Source organism: Phoca vitulina, unplaced genomic scaffold (assembly GCF_004348235.1).
Source record: "Phoca vitulina isolate PV1807 unplaced genomic scaffold, GSC_HSeal_1.0 scaffold105, whole genome shotgun sequence".
Lineage (NCBI taxonomy): Eukaryota > Metazoa > Chordata > Mammalia > Carnivora > Phocidae > Phoca > Phoca vitulina.
In genome coordinates this window covers 1,688,985-1,706,369 of record NW_022589808.1, presented here as the reverse complement: position 1 = coordinate 1,706,369, position 17,385 = coordinate 1,688,985, and the positions used below count along the sequence as shown (strand labels likewise).

General features: G+C 41.3%; 1 protein-coding gene across 7 annotated transcripts in view; it reads left to right on the top strand.

The window, feature by feature from the left end:
• The window catches only part of MTCL1 (microtubule crosslinking factor 1), a 122,541-nt gene that overhangs the window by 3,022 nt on the left and 102,134 nt on the right, over nucleotides 1-17,385 (top strand). For all 7 annotated transcript variants that reach the window (XM_032397861.1, XM_032397860.1, XM_032397865.1 and 4 more), the window contains exons 2-3: nucleotides 7,848-8,072; nucleotides 9,676-9,834. In XM_032397861.1, coding sequence (XP_032253752.1) covers nucleotides 7,848-8,072; nucleotides 9,676-9,834 — 384 coding nt within the window. The remainder of the gene's footprint in view (nucleotides 1-7,847; nucleotides 8,073-9,675; nucleotides 9,835-17,385) is intronic.

The window sequence follows — 17,385 nt, the reverse complement described above, 5'->3', positions numbered from 1 at the left end:
ATGATCCCTGACCCACAGTGTTTCTGATTCAATGACGTTTATCCAAATCACAACCTGCTAAACAACAGGAAATTGAGCGTTCTGTAAAAGAAGTTTCCCATTGCGTCTTTGATCTTAAGGTAGGCAGCTCAACAGTCATTTCAGAGTTCATTCCTAAGTAACTGTTTATTTGCCTTATCCTTTCACGTTGGTCCATTCTCAGTGAACAAACTACCTGTCTGGCCCTGGAGTCTGATCTCGTGTATTTGGTATTTCAGTGAGTCTTCACAACAACATAGGGTATAATTGTGGTCATTTTTATCATAACCCCAGTTTCACAGACAAGGATGCTGAAAGCCCAGAAACCTTACATGACTCGCCCAAGGCCATACAGCAAGTAGGAGGTGCAGCTTCTCTTTTCCCAGCTCCAGACCTTTTGCTTTTTTCACCGCAGCAGGCTGCCTTTCTCAGTGTATGCCGCTTGCTTTAGTGTTGTTTATTTAGCTTGAAATGTTCTCAATGTTTAGCTTTCCTAGGGAGCCTCTTTTCATTTTAGGTGAAAGGGCCGTAATGAACACCTCTCCACTAGCCTATGTACAGATGGTCAAATAAATCCCACTGACAATGCTTAATTTGGGGGAAATGTAGGGTTGCTGGTTCCTGTGGAGAAAGTGTCATGGCCAACCATTCTCTCTGCCTGAGTGCATCTCCCACCCTGTCCTCTGACAGCAGGAGAGAGAAGTAGGTAGAGGAGCTCAGAAGGAAGCTAGGAAACCAAAAGTCTGCACACAGATATATGTGTAAGTTGTGTGTTTGGTTATTCAGGAGCTTAAGTTACAATTGTTCATTTCGGGAGAAAACACAGCAATCCTGGTAGATTAAGGTCAGTGAGCATGCCCACTGGTGCAAAATGGGGCTGTGATCACGAGTGATCTCAACGGGCAGAGGCGGGCGGCATGCCTTGGCACAGGGTGTGTAGAGCGTGCACATTATAAATCAAAACTTATCTTTTTAATGCTCTCGTTGCTCACTGGTACTTTTTTCTCATGGCCGGTAAAAGTTCATCCTTCACCAACTGCTTTCCTAGGGAATGTTGCACAGGGCTCTCATGATTAGACAGAGCATTCCTCTATTCAAATGTTACCTAACAAGAAGAGCCTTGACCCAGAAATTTTACTTTGGTATATTCTGGAGGATTGTGAGCATGTTAAGCGTCCCCTTCTTTCCCAAGTCAGTTCTGTCACCATTACCGTGCAAGACTGTCACCCTTCCTGAGCTGGAATGACCAAAGGGTAATCAAGCAGCTACATAAGGCCTGCAAAGCCATAGGGGGATGTCTTACTGATCGAGAAATTCAAGTGGAATTCTCTTGGTTTTTAGCCGGTCTGCTGTATTTTCTAACAGATGTCGGTTGTGCTGCATGGGGCTGTCTGGGGCATCCCTGACTCTGCTTTCTCTTTCTAATTCTACCTTCATCAGAGGGCACCAAGGTAGCACAATTATTCAATCCAGGCGGCTGGCTTTATGTGTGAAAACACAGTCAGAAAAGTAGTCTTGTCCCATTACCCCTGATGAACTTAAATATATCTGGAAGTCTTCAGACATTCAGGTGAGAGGTTGAGTTCAGTTGTCCAGAGGCCTTTGCTTCTTTTTCAAACTGAACCCAGGCACGTTTCTCAGTGACGAGTGCATCGACAAAATGCTATGGGTGTGTTCCCTGCCTGCCTGCCACCACTGGGTTTTGCTCGAGTGCTCTGAGACAATCAGACCAGCCTTAGTGCTCATCATGAACATATTGTGTCCTCTGTTTCCACTGGCTTTTCAGGAGGATTTAATCACTTTCAGTTTATTGGCCTATTTTGAAAATGCCTTTCGGATTCCTGGTGACGTGCTCACAATGTCCCCTCCGCTTGTGTCCAGATAGTGTTCTCCAAAGCCCCAGTGTCCTGCAGGATGGGCATGGGTTGGTGTGGGGGAAGGGCTGCTTTTTTTTTTTTTTTTTTGCTCTGCTTTCTCAGTGATTTCTTTTTTTTTTTTTAAAGATTTTATTTATTTATTTGACAGAGAGAGACACACAGAGAGAGGGAACACAAGCAGGGAGAGTGGGAGAGGGAGAAGCAGGCTTCCCGCGGAGCAGGGAGCCCGATGCGGGGCTCGATCCCAGGACCTGGAATCATGACCTGAGCCGAAGGCAGACGCTTAACGACTGAGCCACCCAGGCGCCCCCTCAGTGATTTCATAAGAATTATTTTTGTTTCAAACAAAAGTCCTCCTGTCAGGAGAGGCCACTTGATTCCCCAGCACTTTCGAGGGAACTGCTACCTCTGCCGCCCTATCTAGCTACTAGGGCAGCCAACATCCGATCATTTGAGAGGAGTGATTTCCTAAGGGAGATTATTGGTAGGGTCATTTGGAGTTTTATAGGTTGCAGTGTATCACCACTGATCCAGCCTTACCACCCTGTTTCTCACCTGCATAGTCTTTTAAGTTTCAAACTCTGAAATGGTAAATTTGGCCCTGTGAATTCCAGGTGCTCAGTGTGGCCTGGAGCGGGGACGCTGAGGCAAGAATAAACAGTTCTGAACAGCTAAAGTGTCGAGCTCTTCCTCTCCTCTGACTTTCTTTTGGAAGGGTTAAAGTGGACAGTGGTCCTATTCTTTCCTGACATTCCACTTTCCACACCCATTCTTTATTCAGCCTGCGAAATATAATAATCTATAATAATCTTAGGTGGTGAGATAATGTAGACCAGGGCAAACAGAGCCCATCAGCTGCTGGGTGAACTGTCACTTGGTAAACAATGGTTAGCAGCCCCCGTGCCTTCTTATCTACAGCTGGGACTGTGCAGAGAACATTTTCATTGTCCGGAGGGAAATGAGGTGGATTATTTGTATATTACAGTAGACGATCTTTCTGTCTGCAACTCCCAGAAGATGGAATTATTGCAACAGTAGCCCAGATGACTGCTCCCCTGTCCAAATTGGGATCTATTTAAAGAAGGGTTATTAAAATATTAATGTAGAACTAGTTATTGATTTCACGTTGCTTGAAGGAGATTAAGATTTGAATACAGCTATCAGTATGATCAAGAGTTTGCATCCCTTAAATTAAGATAGGGTGGATTCCGTTTTTATTTTTTATTTTTCGGGTGAAACTTTTTGTGGAAGTTTATATTGAAATGCTTCATTTTAATCTTGGTTTACTCTAGTGCATACATGGTACCTCATTATTTCTGTAATTTGATGTATATAATAAGGCTTGATCTGTTATCTGCAGGCAAAGGGGAGTAGTTTGGGAGCTTTACACTCCTTCAAGATTTCATTTTATATACAAAATTTGAAAAATAGATTAAATTAAAACTAAATTAGCTTTTCAATGAGGTAATGATCTAACAGTGAAGTACGCAACAGACCTAGTGTTAATTCTACATAAAACTGTTGATTAAGGGCAAGTTTTTTCTTTAGTTTCTGTGTACAAAAAAACAACAGCAATTTTCTACTTTTACTTACTATGTCTAAAATTATATTTGCCAGAAACATACGTTCTGCTTGATTTGGTTTTCTTAAACATTTAAAAAGCAGACATCTGTAAGGTTCTTTAATACAACGTATTCTAAATTAGAGCATGCTGCCAGAAAAATTAACGTAGTGGTAGCCTGAAAATCACTATCCATCAAGACCCTAATCTGAATAATCACAGTTTTTGCTTTTCAAATGTCTGCTGCCAGCTTACATGGTTTATAATTTGCTTTTCTTGTAACTTCTTTTCACTGAACCTGAAAACTACTTTTTTTCAAGGCTCTATGAAAAGAGTTGAAACACTGACCTTGGTCCCATCTCTGCACCAGACTAGTGTTGAAAAGCCATTTAAATGTTTAGAATCTCGAATTTCTCATTTTTAAAATGGGAATATTAATATCTTCGCTGCATATTGCAGTGTTTCTCTGAGGGCCAGTTGAGAAAATGGATATGCTCACACATTGACAGTTGTCAAGATCTAAAAATGTTAACTTGCATTATTATGTCATACCTATGGTGGAAGCATGATTTAAGGCTTATTATTGTTTCATTTGTCTTGGTTGTTGCAAATAATTTATAGTATTTACTGGAAAGAGCACGTGGGTGTGCAGTCTAGCTTCTATTTATTAGCTATGGAGGCTTTGGACATGCTAACCAGCATGGGTTTGCTCTCCTTGTCTATGAAATGGGTAATATGTTCCTGGCAGGGTGAGAATAGGGTTAGTAATGAAGGTAAAGTGCTGAATGAGATATCTTCTGTTCTACAAATTTAGATAAAATCTGAGTTATAAAAGCAATGATTCAAATACATGCAATTACAGTCTCTGCCTAATTTTCCTTTCAGTGCAACTAATGTTGGTGATGATTTATGCCAAAAAATGTTAGCTGTTTACATCTGGTCTACTGAATGATTTGGAGGTGCTGGTTCATCTAGCCCTTACACATGTTTTTCTTTTAGCTTGCATAGTTGTTTACGCATCTATAGAGCATATCCAGCATTTGATATTTGGGTCCATGAGGATCCTCCTGGTACAAAATCTGAAAGCTAGAGAACAGTTTTATACCCAAAAGTTGTATCTTATTTTTTCTTATGGCTTTTTTTGCACTTTGAAAACTTTTGTTTGAGTAACAGGTAATTCCAGGCATTAATGACTTTCTAGAAGGAAAAGCTTTCTAGAAGGAAAAGCAATCACAGACAATTCCTTCCGTGAACAGAATGGCCACAGTTACTATATATTTGTATGTATACATATACATGTCGTGATTATTGCTTGTATCGAACTATGTGTTAGTTACACAATGAAACAATTACCTTTTAACTGTACTCCGACACAAGTAGAGAATAGGCTTTTTCTGAAAAACCCATCATATATATAGGTAGAACCCGAGAGAAACTTGACCTTGATTTTGAAGCTTCGGGATTAATTACCTAATCTTTGCCAGAAGATTGACACCCACAAGGCCTGTGTTAAAGCTTGCAGTCTGCAGCTGGTCTCCTCCAACATGGGGCGGGTCAGGGGCATGGCTCCCACACAGCATCACAGCCTCAGCGTAGGGATCTGGCATCAGTCTGCCAACTTACTCTTTGCTGATGTTGGCAAAGACCGTTCTGAAAGAGCTGCGTTCTCTCATTCCCTGAAGAGCCCAGCCTGTCCATCCTGTTCACATATGTTCAACTGACTGGCTTCCACGCTTGGTCTGTGAACTCCCAGTCGCAGCGAATTTTCCTACTAGGAACAAGATGTATAGGAAGAGCTCTCCATGAAGGAAAACAGGAAAGAAACAAAACTTGCTTATACTTCACAACACTTTTCAATGTTAAGATTTACCTTTTTCTTAAGACACACTAGAATATCTTATAGTTTTAATGAGGTTGTGACTGCTGCTATAGAAATTTTGTAAGAACATTCAGAAGCTGAGAAAAAAACCACTTTATATCAATTTACTACTGGGGCGTGGTAAAGCTTTTCTTCTCTAACATTCATTCCTCTTGGCAGTCCATTCAGACAGGCTCCATTTAGAGTCATGATCAGTTGAGTAGGCCATTCTCTTCGTTAGGGTAGTGTGGACAGATTGGGGAGAAACTACAGGCTGCGGTTTGGGGGAATGAGATGCTACATCTGTGCTCTTTCCTGTGGACCACTGCATATGGTTGAGGTTGGCTGGGCAACTGTCTTTACCCTGTCTGTGCCAATTTGTACTTTTCCATAAAGAGTACAAAATCTGAAGGTGGAAGATTTATTTGTTACACTTAAACTTTTCCAGGTTAAATTACTCTTCAGGAGATTGCCTTCTGGTCAATTTCTTATCTACCTGAGGCTTTGATGTTGGGAAGCTGTCATTCTTTATTATAAGTAAATCCCTGCTTTTAAGAACAAATGCAGGGGGCGCCTGGGTGGCTCAGTCGTTAAGCGTCTGCCTTCGGCTCAGGTCATGATCCCAGGGTCCTGGGATCGAGCCCCGCATCAGGCTCCCTGCTCCCTGCTCCGCGGGAAGCCTGCTTCTCCCTCTCCCACTCCCCCTGCTTGTGTTCCCTCTCTCACTATATCTCTCTCTGTCAAATAAATAAATAAAATCTTTAAAAAAAAAAAGAACAAATGCAGGATTAGTGAGAGTGGAGAGAATCAGGAACAAACTGAGTAGCAGGACGAGAGCTGACAACTTAGGGTGTCCACATCGTGGAGAGCTTTTTCCTTGACCCTCACTGTTAATTGAACAAAACAAAAAGGAATGACTGAATGTATCCTAGTCTGGAGACATTTAAACCATCAGTGATCAAACTAATCAAGAAAATGCCTAGAATGCTTTTCTTAATCTTCCACCTTCCAAATTACTCCTTGTTAAAATCTTTTGTAATACTTCAATAGAATTTCTGTGTCGCATATTGCAGCTACATCTGTGGGTTTGGGAAGAATTCTTTGTAATTAGGTTACAAGACTGGAACAAAACAAAGGTGCATTTGTGTTTGATTTTGGTCGTCTTTACAATTTGGTCTTTGTCGGGATTGACCAATGTTCCTGTGTGTTCATCCCACCAATACTTATTGAGGGCCTGCTGGGCGCTGTGAATGCAGGGGAGCTGCTACTCACATTTCAGTATGGGCAACAGACAAGAATAGGAAGAAGCACAAATAACTAGTAGCTGGTGATAAGAGGTGGGAAGAAAACAGAGCAGGGCAGGAAGAATTAGAGATGGTGGGGTTGGGAGGATGGGTGGTCAGGGAAGGTGCTGTGTGTGTGCCTTCCAGATGATGTGACAATGAGCTCTGTAAAAGTTGGAGAAGAACATTTTAAGGAGAGGGTAGAACAGGTGGAAAGGCCTTCAGCAATCCAGATCCCGTGAGACCAGCAGTGTGGCAAGGAAGAAGGGGGCAGCTCATAGGCCCTGGGGAAGACTTTGAAGAATTTTCTCAGGGCAACGGGAAGCCCCTGGAAGGTCTGAGGGGCGTGGTCTGAGTTCCATAGTAAAGGATAACTCTGGTGGAGAACTGGCTGAAAGGGAAGCAGGGAGCCCCGCACAACTTGCGTGTGTGTGCACCTGCTCCCTCGGGACAGATGAAGGCAGGGACTAGCTGTAGTGTGCAGCCACTGGGTAGAGAGTGCCCCGCATGTATGTTGCTCTTGGGCTGACAGCACTGGTTTGGATGTGGAATGGGAGGGGAGAAGGGGGAGCAAGGACAACTCCTGGGTTTTTCCTGTACCCACAGTGTCTTCATGCTGACGCCAGAGTAAAGTGGAGATGGGAAATGAAGGCCAAGTGAATGGAAAAAAACCAAATCCAATGTGGATTTGACATAATGCAAAAGTTATATCTTTGGAATCGTGAGTCACCTAGTCGGTGCTGAGACTTGTATGGTGGAACCGAGTTTTAGGGACATTTGCAGGTGTGTCACAATTCCAGGGCGGTTCAGTTATGATCCCATTAAAGTTTATGTCCTTTGAAGGCAGGGCAACTCCTGTGCAACTCCTCTTAGTCCCAAGACTGTGCCCTGGAGATAAGATTTAGGTCAGTGTTTGGTTTGAATCTAAAGGTTCAGTTATCTGCAGAGCTGATTTTATTTGTGATTCTGATTATGTAAGAAAATATGGGGAATAGAATAAATGCTGGCAGGCTGTAGTGAATAATCCCTCCTGGTTTTGAGTTTCTGGATCCATGAGATTTGAGCAGACATCTGAGGATATTGTCTCGTGTGACCCTTTCCAGAGGTCCCTGTGTCCTGTGACACAGGTGTGCCCATCAGCCACGGGGTAAGTGCACAGGTAGTTAACGTCCAGTATTGCAGAGCTGGGGTAGACCCATCCTTGTCCCGGTGGGTCTGGCTTATAAGTCTGCTCCATCTGGCTTGTGTAGGATGAACTGGATGAACTCCGTGCTGAAATGGAGGAGATGAGAGACAGTTACTTAGAGGAAGACGTTTACCAGCTGCAGGAGCTTCGGCGAGAGCTGGACCGCGCTCATAAAAACTGCCGAATCCTGCAGTACCGCCTCAGGAAAGCCGAGCAGAAGAGCCTGAAAGTGGCTGAGACTGGTCAGGTAGATGGCGAGCTCATCCGGAGTCTGGAGCAGGACTTAAAGGTGAGTGAGCAGGGCTGATGGAGTTCTCATTCCCAGAAGGGGCTGCAGGCGGGGGCAGGATCGCAGGGCTGAGGCCGGCAGCCCTTCGGACCCACTTATCCACGGTCCTGCCATTCTACTAATAGTTCTCTCTTTCTCAACAGATTTCAGCATACACGTTCTTCATTCACCTTATGGTGTATAGGTTATGTGTAGTCATATGGCTTTGACAGCCCAAGATTTAAACCTGTCGTATGAACTGGAATCTTAAAACCTAAGGAAAAGAAAAGAAATCGTAGTAAGGGATCTACAATTTAAAAAAGAGAGAGAATTGGGGCACCTGGGTGGCTCAGTCGGTTAAGCGTCTGTCTTCGGCTCAGGTCATGATCTCAGGGTCCTGGGATCAAGTCCTGCATCGGGCTCCTTGCTCAGTGGGGAGCCTGCTTCTCCCTCTGCCTCTGTGCCTGCCCCTGCTTATGCTCTCTCTCTCTTGCTCTCTATCTCAAATAAATAAAATCTTTAAAAAAATAAAAAATAATAAATAAATTAAAAAAAATATCTGCCACTTGGTCTGACAGTTGTGTAGAATTGTACAGAAAGGTCTTCTAAAGATCTGGAATATTTTAAAAAATCTATTGATTATCAATTCAATGATAGTCAAAGACCACTCATAAAGGTTGACTATAATCACTTAATGTTTTTATTGTTACTTAAGTTTCCAGAATGCAGAACACCTGAAATGACCATAACCCAAGGATGGTGTTTTGATTTAACTGAAGGAGAAATAGGATCATAACTAACTGTCTAAAGCTAATTGTCTAAGGTGTTTTTGAAAACCATTGGCAGAGGTGGGAATGAGGTGAAGAAATTCCAGACATTATACCATTTGATCTCTCCATGGGTAGCATGGCTTCTCTTCATGCCCTGATTATCAAATCATTTATCAAGAGATGAATTATGCATAAAGTCCTCCTTATTATGGGAGTACTTATGAAATCTCATTTCGCCTTTCATTATGATAACAGGAAAAGAATCTTTGTAATTCTATCAAATCTATAAACCACTAACAAAATGTCATTCAGTGGGATGTAAGGGTGATTTATATTTCTCTTGCAAAATCTCTTTCCTTTTTCCCTTTAGAAGGTAAAAATGTTTAACTGCTTTTAACATTCAGATATTTTACCACAGTAGACAATTTAAAACTTGACTACCTTATTTTACAGGATTATCTTGGTTTTTTTGTGGTTTTTTTGCAGGTAGTTTTAGTATTGCCTTAGGGAACAGAAATGTTTATTGATTGATTATTAGTTATTGTTATTTCTAATTTATCATTAAAGCATGTGTGTGTGAGCAGAATTGGCATTCTTGGTGATACTCTATAATGAGGTAGAGCTATCCACACTAGCCTCTTAATCCAGATAAAGGTCATATCCTTGCTCATAATGTGGATTTCATGTTTGAAACTGATAGCTCCTCCTTTAAAGATAGGCTTGTTAATATTGCCAGGGTCTTTGCCCTTTACTGTGATATCCTATCACTTAATGATTCTGCCTCTGAAGTTGTTTGTGCCCTTAGCACACAGAAAGCTTTACGTCCTGATGACTATCTCTGTTGGTTGATATAGGTAGCCAAAGATGTATCTGTCAGATTGCATCATGAACTTGAAACCGTGGAGGAAAAGCGTGCTAAAGCTGAGGATGAAAACGAAAGTCTCCGACAGCAGATGATTGAAGTGGAAATATCCAAACAAGCCCTCCAGAATGAGCTGGAGAGACTGAGAGAGGTAATCCCAAGATATATGCGGATTTCTTTCTTGGGTTTAATTGTTAGGACCTTGGGACTCCAAGCATCCCATTTGGTGAACTATGATTTATTTGTAGGGCCCAGAAAGTAAGAATGGTTTTTACATTTTTCGTAGCATTATAAAACAACAACAACCACACAAAAATAAACCTAAAAAAGCAAAGAAGATTATGTGACAACGACTATATGTTGCTTGCAAAGCCTAAAATATTTGCTGTCTGACCGTCTACAGAAAAGGCTTGGTGAACCGTGATCTAAAACTACTTTTTTATCATTTCCATTCAGATGAGCTGGCCATTAATTCCTTTTATGGGTCCAAGTGCAGAATATTATTACTAGAATACAAAATTAAGCAGTAGCTTTTTCCTCGAGTTTCCTCTTCCTATGAGCTGGAAAATGTGTTATGGTTGTCTATTAAAGCTGTGTAAACAAATAATAAGCCACCTATATCTATTATTCAGGCACTATGGTTTAAATATAGGGCTTTTCTTTTTATTTGAGGGAGTGAATGTATTCTAGCAAAGCGTCTAGAAAATGAATATATATATATATTTCCCTTTGCATACAGTAATGCAAAAGCTGTTCTGTTATTGACTTCCATTATAAGATTAAAGCTGTATATTTCCTGGAAAATATCCTGCATATTGATGGAGGTAAAAGCTATTGGTTAGGCCTTTATGGTGATGGCTAAAGCCAGCATTATTACCTGCTAACGGCCTCACTTAGTGCATTTTCCCTTTGGCCAAGTTTCCCGATTCACCCAGTTACTCCTCATCCATCCAGCCATGCGCCTGCCCACACTTAATTCAGGCTCCATACCATGCCCTGGGGATGCAGATGTGAACATGGCAGCACGGGCTCTGCTCCCAAGATGTTTACAACTCAATTTGACACATGGCTGGCAAAACAAATAAATCACAGCAAAGGAGCTGGTGTGGCTACCTCTCTGCTTCCACCCCTGCCCCCTCACAGCCACTCAGGTGCCATGATGTTCTTGAGGTTGGGGGGCTCCGACATTCTTTTTCCAGAGATCCACAGCCCTAGGGCTCAGTCCCTCGCCTTCAAGTCCCTGCTGATATCTCACCTCAGCCTCCTGGCTCCCCCACACTTACACATTCAAGTTGTCCCTGCCTCCACCCTGGCCATCCCTATCTACCTTCCCATCTGACACGCTTTGGATTTTGGTGAATTACTTGTGTATTGTCAGCGCTTGTCTGAAATTGCCACGGGTTTTATTTCTTTGTCGTCTTCACTAATGTGCCTCTAGGACCTGAGCTCTGTGGGAAGAGGGTGTGTCTGTGTAGTTCACTGTGGGGTCTCTGTGCCTAGAATAGTGCCTGGCACTTAGGCGTCGTCAGGGACGTGCAGGGTGAGGGAGTGAATGAAGGGCGAGAATGTGGAGCTGTGGTGACCACAGCTTGCCTGGGGACTTGGTGAGCTTCACAGCACGTTCTTTCATCATGGGTAACCCTTGCTCCTTAACTTACATGTGTACTTACCCTGGGGGCTGGGGGGATTTCTCCTCGCCTTGTGGGTCTCTTACCTCTGCATTTGGAGTTGCTAGTTCTTTACTTCCTTCTTTCTCCTTTGATCTAAGTTTGCTAGAAGGTTTGCCATATGGTTTCTTTTCTCAGAATTTCCAGTTTGAGCCTGACCTTGAGGGTACAGAAAACATCTTAGGAGTATATTTTATAAATGTTATATGTGTATATGCCTACATATAAATATTTAAATTATATATACACATAAGTAAGTAAATAAATATATTCAAAGCAAACAAAGTTTGTCTTGCCCCCGTGGAACTGGATTTGTGTAGGACTTGGCATCAGGTCACAAATAGCTCCTCAGGGAGGGAAATGATTACTGACATTCAATGCCAGGCAGAGGTGAGGCAAGGATCTTCAGAGAACTGTGATGTTGGCTGAGGTTGGATGTACACAGAGAAGGTGGCAGGGTCAGCCTCTCCCTGCCTTTATGGGTTAGAATCACTCACAGGGATTACTCAGCTGGGCTGCAATCAGTATTTTACCTGGAGAGTTGCGGTAAGACTAGGGGGGCTACGTATTTGCACCAAACTTCATGATTCTAAATGAATCATAAAACTGACAGGAGTCTGCGGAAGGTAGATACTCTGGACTGTGCTGGAAGCAGAGAACGATGGAACCAGGTGATCCAAGGTTCAAAGGTGGTAGAGGAGATACTTATTGGTAAGTGCCGGCTGTGGGCTCTGTGAATGGATTCTTTTTACTGAAGCCAGAACGGAACGTGCTGTGAGCTTTGCTCTAGGGTGAGGATAATATTTGCTCTATCTTGAGTCCGGCTCATTATTGTTCACCTCTGAAGTTTTGTAATCGGATGAGTCACATTCCGGAAAAGGCAAGGAGAGTTCATGTGTCTCTGAATGACAGAAGTAGTTGCAGATGACTGTGGCCCCCTGAGCCTTGGAGGACAGTAAAACAGTGCATCTCCGTGCCTCTTCAGCCCTGTGGCTGCTGCAGGGGCTTCTCTCCAGAGCTGCAGACTATGCAGCTGCCTGGTGGACTTCTCCAAGATGGATTTCCCGTAGTGCTTCGAACTCAGAGAGTCCAGAAACAGACTTGTCACCTTTGGCCCCACCTGAATCTTCTCTGTCTTTCCTATTTGTTTTCACGATGCTACGGTCCTGCTAGTCCCTCAGGCTCGAGCAATGGTGGTTACCCTGACCTCTCTTACTGCTCATACTGAGATTGCCTTCAGATTCTGGTCTTCTGCTTTTACAGTCTTAGGAATTTTCCTTTTTTCTTTTTTTAAAGATTATTTATTTATTTATTTGAAAGAGAGAGCAGAGCAAGAGAGAGAACACAAGTCAGGGGGAGGGTCACAGGGAGAAACAGGCTCCCCACCGAGTATGGAGCCCCATGCCAGGCTGGATCCCAGGACCCTGAAATCATGACCTAAGCCAAAGGCAGACACTTAACCAACTGAACCTCCTAGGCACCCCTGAAAACATGATTTTTTTAAACATTTTAAATTTAAATTCAATTAACTAACATATAATATATTATTGGTTTCAGAGGTACAGGTCTGTGATTCATCAGTCTTATATAATACCCAGTGCTCATTGCATCACGTGCCCTCCTTAATGCCCATCACCCAGTTACTCCATCCCTCCATCCCCCTCCCTTCCAGCAGCCCTCAGTTTGTTTCCTATGATTAAGAGTCTCTTATGGTTTGTCTCCCTCTCTGATTTCATCTTGTTTTATTTTTTCCTCCCTTCCCCTATGATCCTCTGCTTTGTTTCTTGAATTCCACATGTATCAGTGAGATCATATGATAATTGTCTTTCTCTGATTGACTTATTTCGCTTAGCATCATACGCTTTAGTTCCATGCACATTGATGCAAATGGCAAGATTTCATTTTTCTCTCTCACTGATACATGCTGTACCATGGATGGACCACGAAAATAGACCAAGGAAAAGAAGCTGGACATATAGCACAATTCCATTTATCAGAAGTAATTCGGAATAGGTAAATCCACAGACAGAAAACAGATCAGTGGTTTCCAGGGGCTGGGGAGAAGAGAGAGGACTGCTTAATGGGTATGGGGTCTGCTTCTGAGGTGACGAAAAGGTGTTAAACCAGATAGAGGTGATGGCTGCACAACCCTGTGAATGTACTAAATGCCTCTGTGTTGCACACTTTAAGATGGTCGGTTTTCACCTCAAATAAACATTTTTAGATTCTCTCTTCTACCCGTACTTTGACCAGTCTTCTCTCAAGTGAATATTTGAGAGCTGACTCTATGCCGTCAACCCATTAAAGACAAACACTACTTCTGGTCCTTCCCTTCTCTGTTTTATCTTCGACACTCCCCCAACGCTGACAATGGGACTCTCTGCTTAAACACATGAACTTGCCCTGGCTCCCAATTGTCTAACTCTCTAGCGTGACATAGAGGACCCTTCCTGCCGGGGACCATCCCTGTCTCCCAGCTGAGTTTCCCACCCCACCGCTGCAGACCCTGCAGTGAAATAAAAGGCAGCAGAGCAAGATGAGAAGAATCTGTGCCCTCTGGTCCCCTTTGAACCGAGTGGGTCTTAAAAAAGTCACTGTCTCCATTGACAGATAAGGCAATTCAAGAGGATTGGCAATATGAAACTATCTGGAATTGTCCCTTCTGGCTAGCTAGCTTGCCTACCTGCTTCCTTGTGCCTATTTGCATATGGTCCTTGCACCCAACACCCATACACCCTGCCACTCATGCAAGCTCAAAATGTTTTTGCCTTCTGAGGGGTATATTTCTTCTAGTACTCAACTCTGTGATGAAATATCTCGACAGGTTGAAAATGGTTAATCTTAGCTTAGTTTCAGCTTCTTAAAGATTGCTTCCACTGAGGAGTTTTTCATTCTACCCAAATTTTTGAGTACTTATACACAATAATAACTGGCCAAGTTAGTTGGCACTTGCAAGGGACAGAGACATGTTCTAGATCATTCCAGGGAACTGGGCTTTTTTTTTTTCTTTTTTTCTTATTGAGGTATAATTGACATACAACATTATATTAGTTTCAGGTGTGATGGTTCAATATTTGTATATATTACAAAATGATCACTACAATAACTGGTTAACATTCCTTGTTAAACACATGGGTCCAAAAATTTTTTTTCTTGTGATGAGCACTTCTAAGATCTACTCTCTTAGCAACTTTCAAATATGCAGTACAGTATTGTTACCTATGGTCATTATGCTGTACATTACATCCCATGACTTATTTATTTTATTATAACTGGAAGTTTGTATCTTTTGATTGCCCTTACCCCCTTTACCCATCCACCCTACTAGGGATTGTTGAATGAAGCCACAGGGAACCAATTAGCAGCCAGATAGCTCTTGTGGGCCATCTTTCAGCACCATTCAGGATGTGATATTGATTCTCTGGGTTTGGTTGAGACTTCCGTGGCTAGTAAATGGTTCAGATTTTGTAAATATTTCCTGAGTGCTTGAGAGGAAAGCATATGCTCCAGTTTTGGGGTGAAGACTTTAAATCCATTAGATTGAAGACTTTCAAACTTTAACTCACAGCAAGCAGTACATTTTGTATCATCACTCAAAGTACAAACATAAAGGTTTCACAAAATAATGCCTATCTTTGCCATATGGGATGCATTTTGATATTTTCAATTCTATTCAGTTCTGTTTATTTATTTAATTTATTTATTTTTAAAGATTTTATTTATTTTTTTGACAGAGAGCGACACAGCGAGAGAGGGACCACAAGCAGGGGGAGTAGGAGAGGGAGAACAGGCTTCCTGCAGAGCAGGGAGCCCAAAGTGGGGCTTGATCCTAGGACCCTGGGATCATGACCTGAGCCTAAGGCAGACGCTTAATGACCAAGCCACCCAGGTGCCCTCTGTTCTGTTTTTTAAATGGTAGTTATATGTTTGATTTACAGTCCATTGGTATATTGCTGCAATTTGGAAAAAGATTTTTTAGATCATTTGTTAATTGTGTTGTTCAAGTTTTTTATATCCTTTATAGTTTTGTTTTGTCTCCTAAATATATCTATTTAGGATAAAGGTATGTTAAAATCACCTGTTATAATTTTGTATTTATATTCTCTTGTAATCTGTCAAATTTTGCTTATATATTTTGAATATAAATGCATACAGATTTAGAACTGTTTTTTAGAACTCTTTTGATGATGAATTGTTCCCTTTATCATTTGATAATGACCTCTTTATTCTAATGTATTCTTTTTTTTTTTTTTAATTTGCCTGGTATAGCTTTTCTGTGCTTCCATTAGTTTTCATTTTTCTATGTCATTATATTTTAGGTGTATTTCTTGTGACTGGTCTATAGCTATCTTTTTAAAAATGGAATCTGATAATACCTTTTTTTAAAAAAACTTGTGAATTTAATCCATTTACATTTATTATGGATTTGTTATGGATTATGATGTGTTTGAATTTATTTCTATCACTGTATCTTATGTTCATAAACTCCATGCCTTTTCTTCATTTCTTTTTTCTATTTTTTTATGTTGATTTCTCTTTGATTGAATTTTCAATTCTCATATTCTTTTGCTTCATTAGGAATTTGTATTACTGTTCTAAAAATTACTCTTACATATTTAACATGCCTGTTTGACTTAATGTCTAAAACTAATCATTATCCCCATTCTTCTCCTTAGTAATATAAGCATCTTAGAAAGCTTCAACTCCAATCAGCTCCTGTGTTTCATACTATTATTATGTAGTATCATTTTAGTTTTATCTTTTTAAAACCATCCCCCCCAAAAGTTGGCTAATTTAACAGTTAATGCTTATTTAGATTCATTTACATATTTTCTAATGTTATCGTTGCTTTTTAGTGTTACTCCTTCCTTCTGAGTTCAGTTTTCTTCTTGCTGATCTATTAACATACCCTTGAGTGTTTTCCTTCAGTAAATGGTATTCTTAAAAATGCCGTTATGTCATCCTCAGTCTTGAAAGATATTTAGTTGGGCATAGGATCCTAACACTTCAAAGATAATATTTTTTATTATCTTCTGTTTCTATTTTGCTATCAAGAGGTCTGCTGTCAGATAATTCTCATTTTTGTAGATGATCTGTCTGTACTTCCTGGTTACTTTTATGCTTTTCTTTTTGTGTTTGGTATTCTGGTATTCAACCAGGTGTATCTAGATTTATTTTTATATTTTAGGCAGCACTCATTGTCAATCTGTTTGTCTTTCATGACATCTGGAAAATTCTCACTCTTTGAATAATGTTCAGTAATGAAATTATGTCTTTTTTTTTTTTAAAGATTTTATTTATTTATTTGAGAGAGAGAGAATGAGAGAGAGCACATGAGAGGGGGCAGGGTCAGAGGGAGAAGCAGACTCCCTGCCGAGCAGGGAGCCTGATGCGGGACTCGATCCAGGGACTCCAGGATCATGACCTGAGCCGAAGGCAGTTGCTTAACCAACTGAGCCACCCAGGCGCCCCTGAAATTATGTCTTTAAATAGTGTTTCTTCCCCCATTTTCTGTATCATTTCTAGAATTCCTGTTAGTCTTATGTAGGAACTTCTTGTTGGCCATTCTTATTCCAGCCACCATCTTGTCTAACTGTCCTTTTTTTTTTTTAATCTTATCTCTGTGCTATATATATTTTTTAAAGATTTATTTATTTATTTTACAGAGACAGAGAGCGCGTGCATGTGCATGCATGCTTGTGCACATGAGGGAGTGGGGTGCAGGCAGAGGGAGAAATTTCAAGCAGACCTCCCACTGAGCGGAGTCCAAGATAGGGCTCAATCCCAGGATATGAGATCATGACCTAAGCAGAAACCAAGAGTTGGATGTTCAACCGACTGAGCCACACAGGTGCCCCACTGGGCTTTATTTTGAATAATTACTTCATTTCTTGTCCAAGTTATGAATTCTCTTCTTTACAAAAGAATTACTGTTTTATTCATCCACTAAGTTTTCATTTCAATGAAATGAATTTTTAAAAATTTGCTTGTTCTGTTTCATAAGTTTCTTTTTTGCTTATGATATTTCTTCCTTA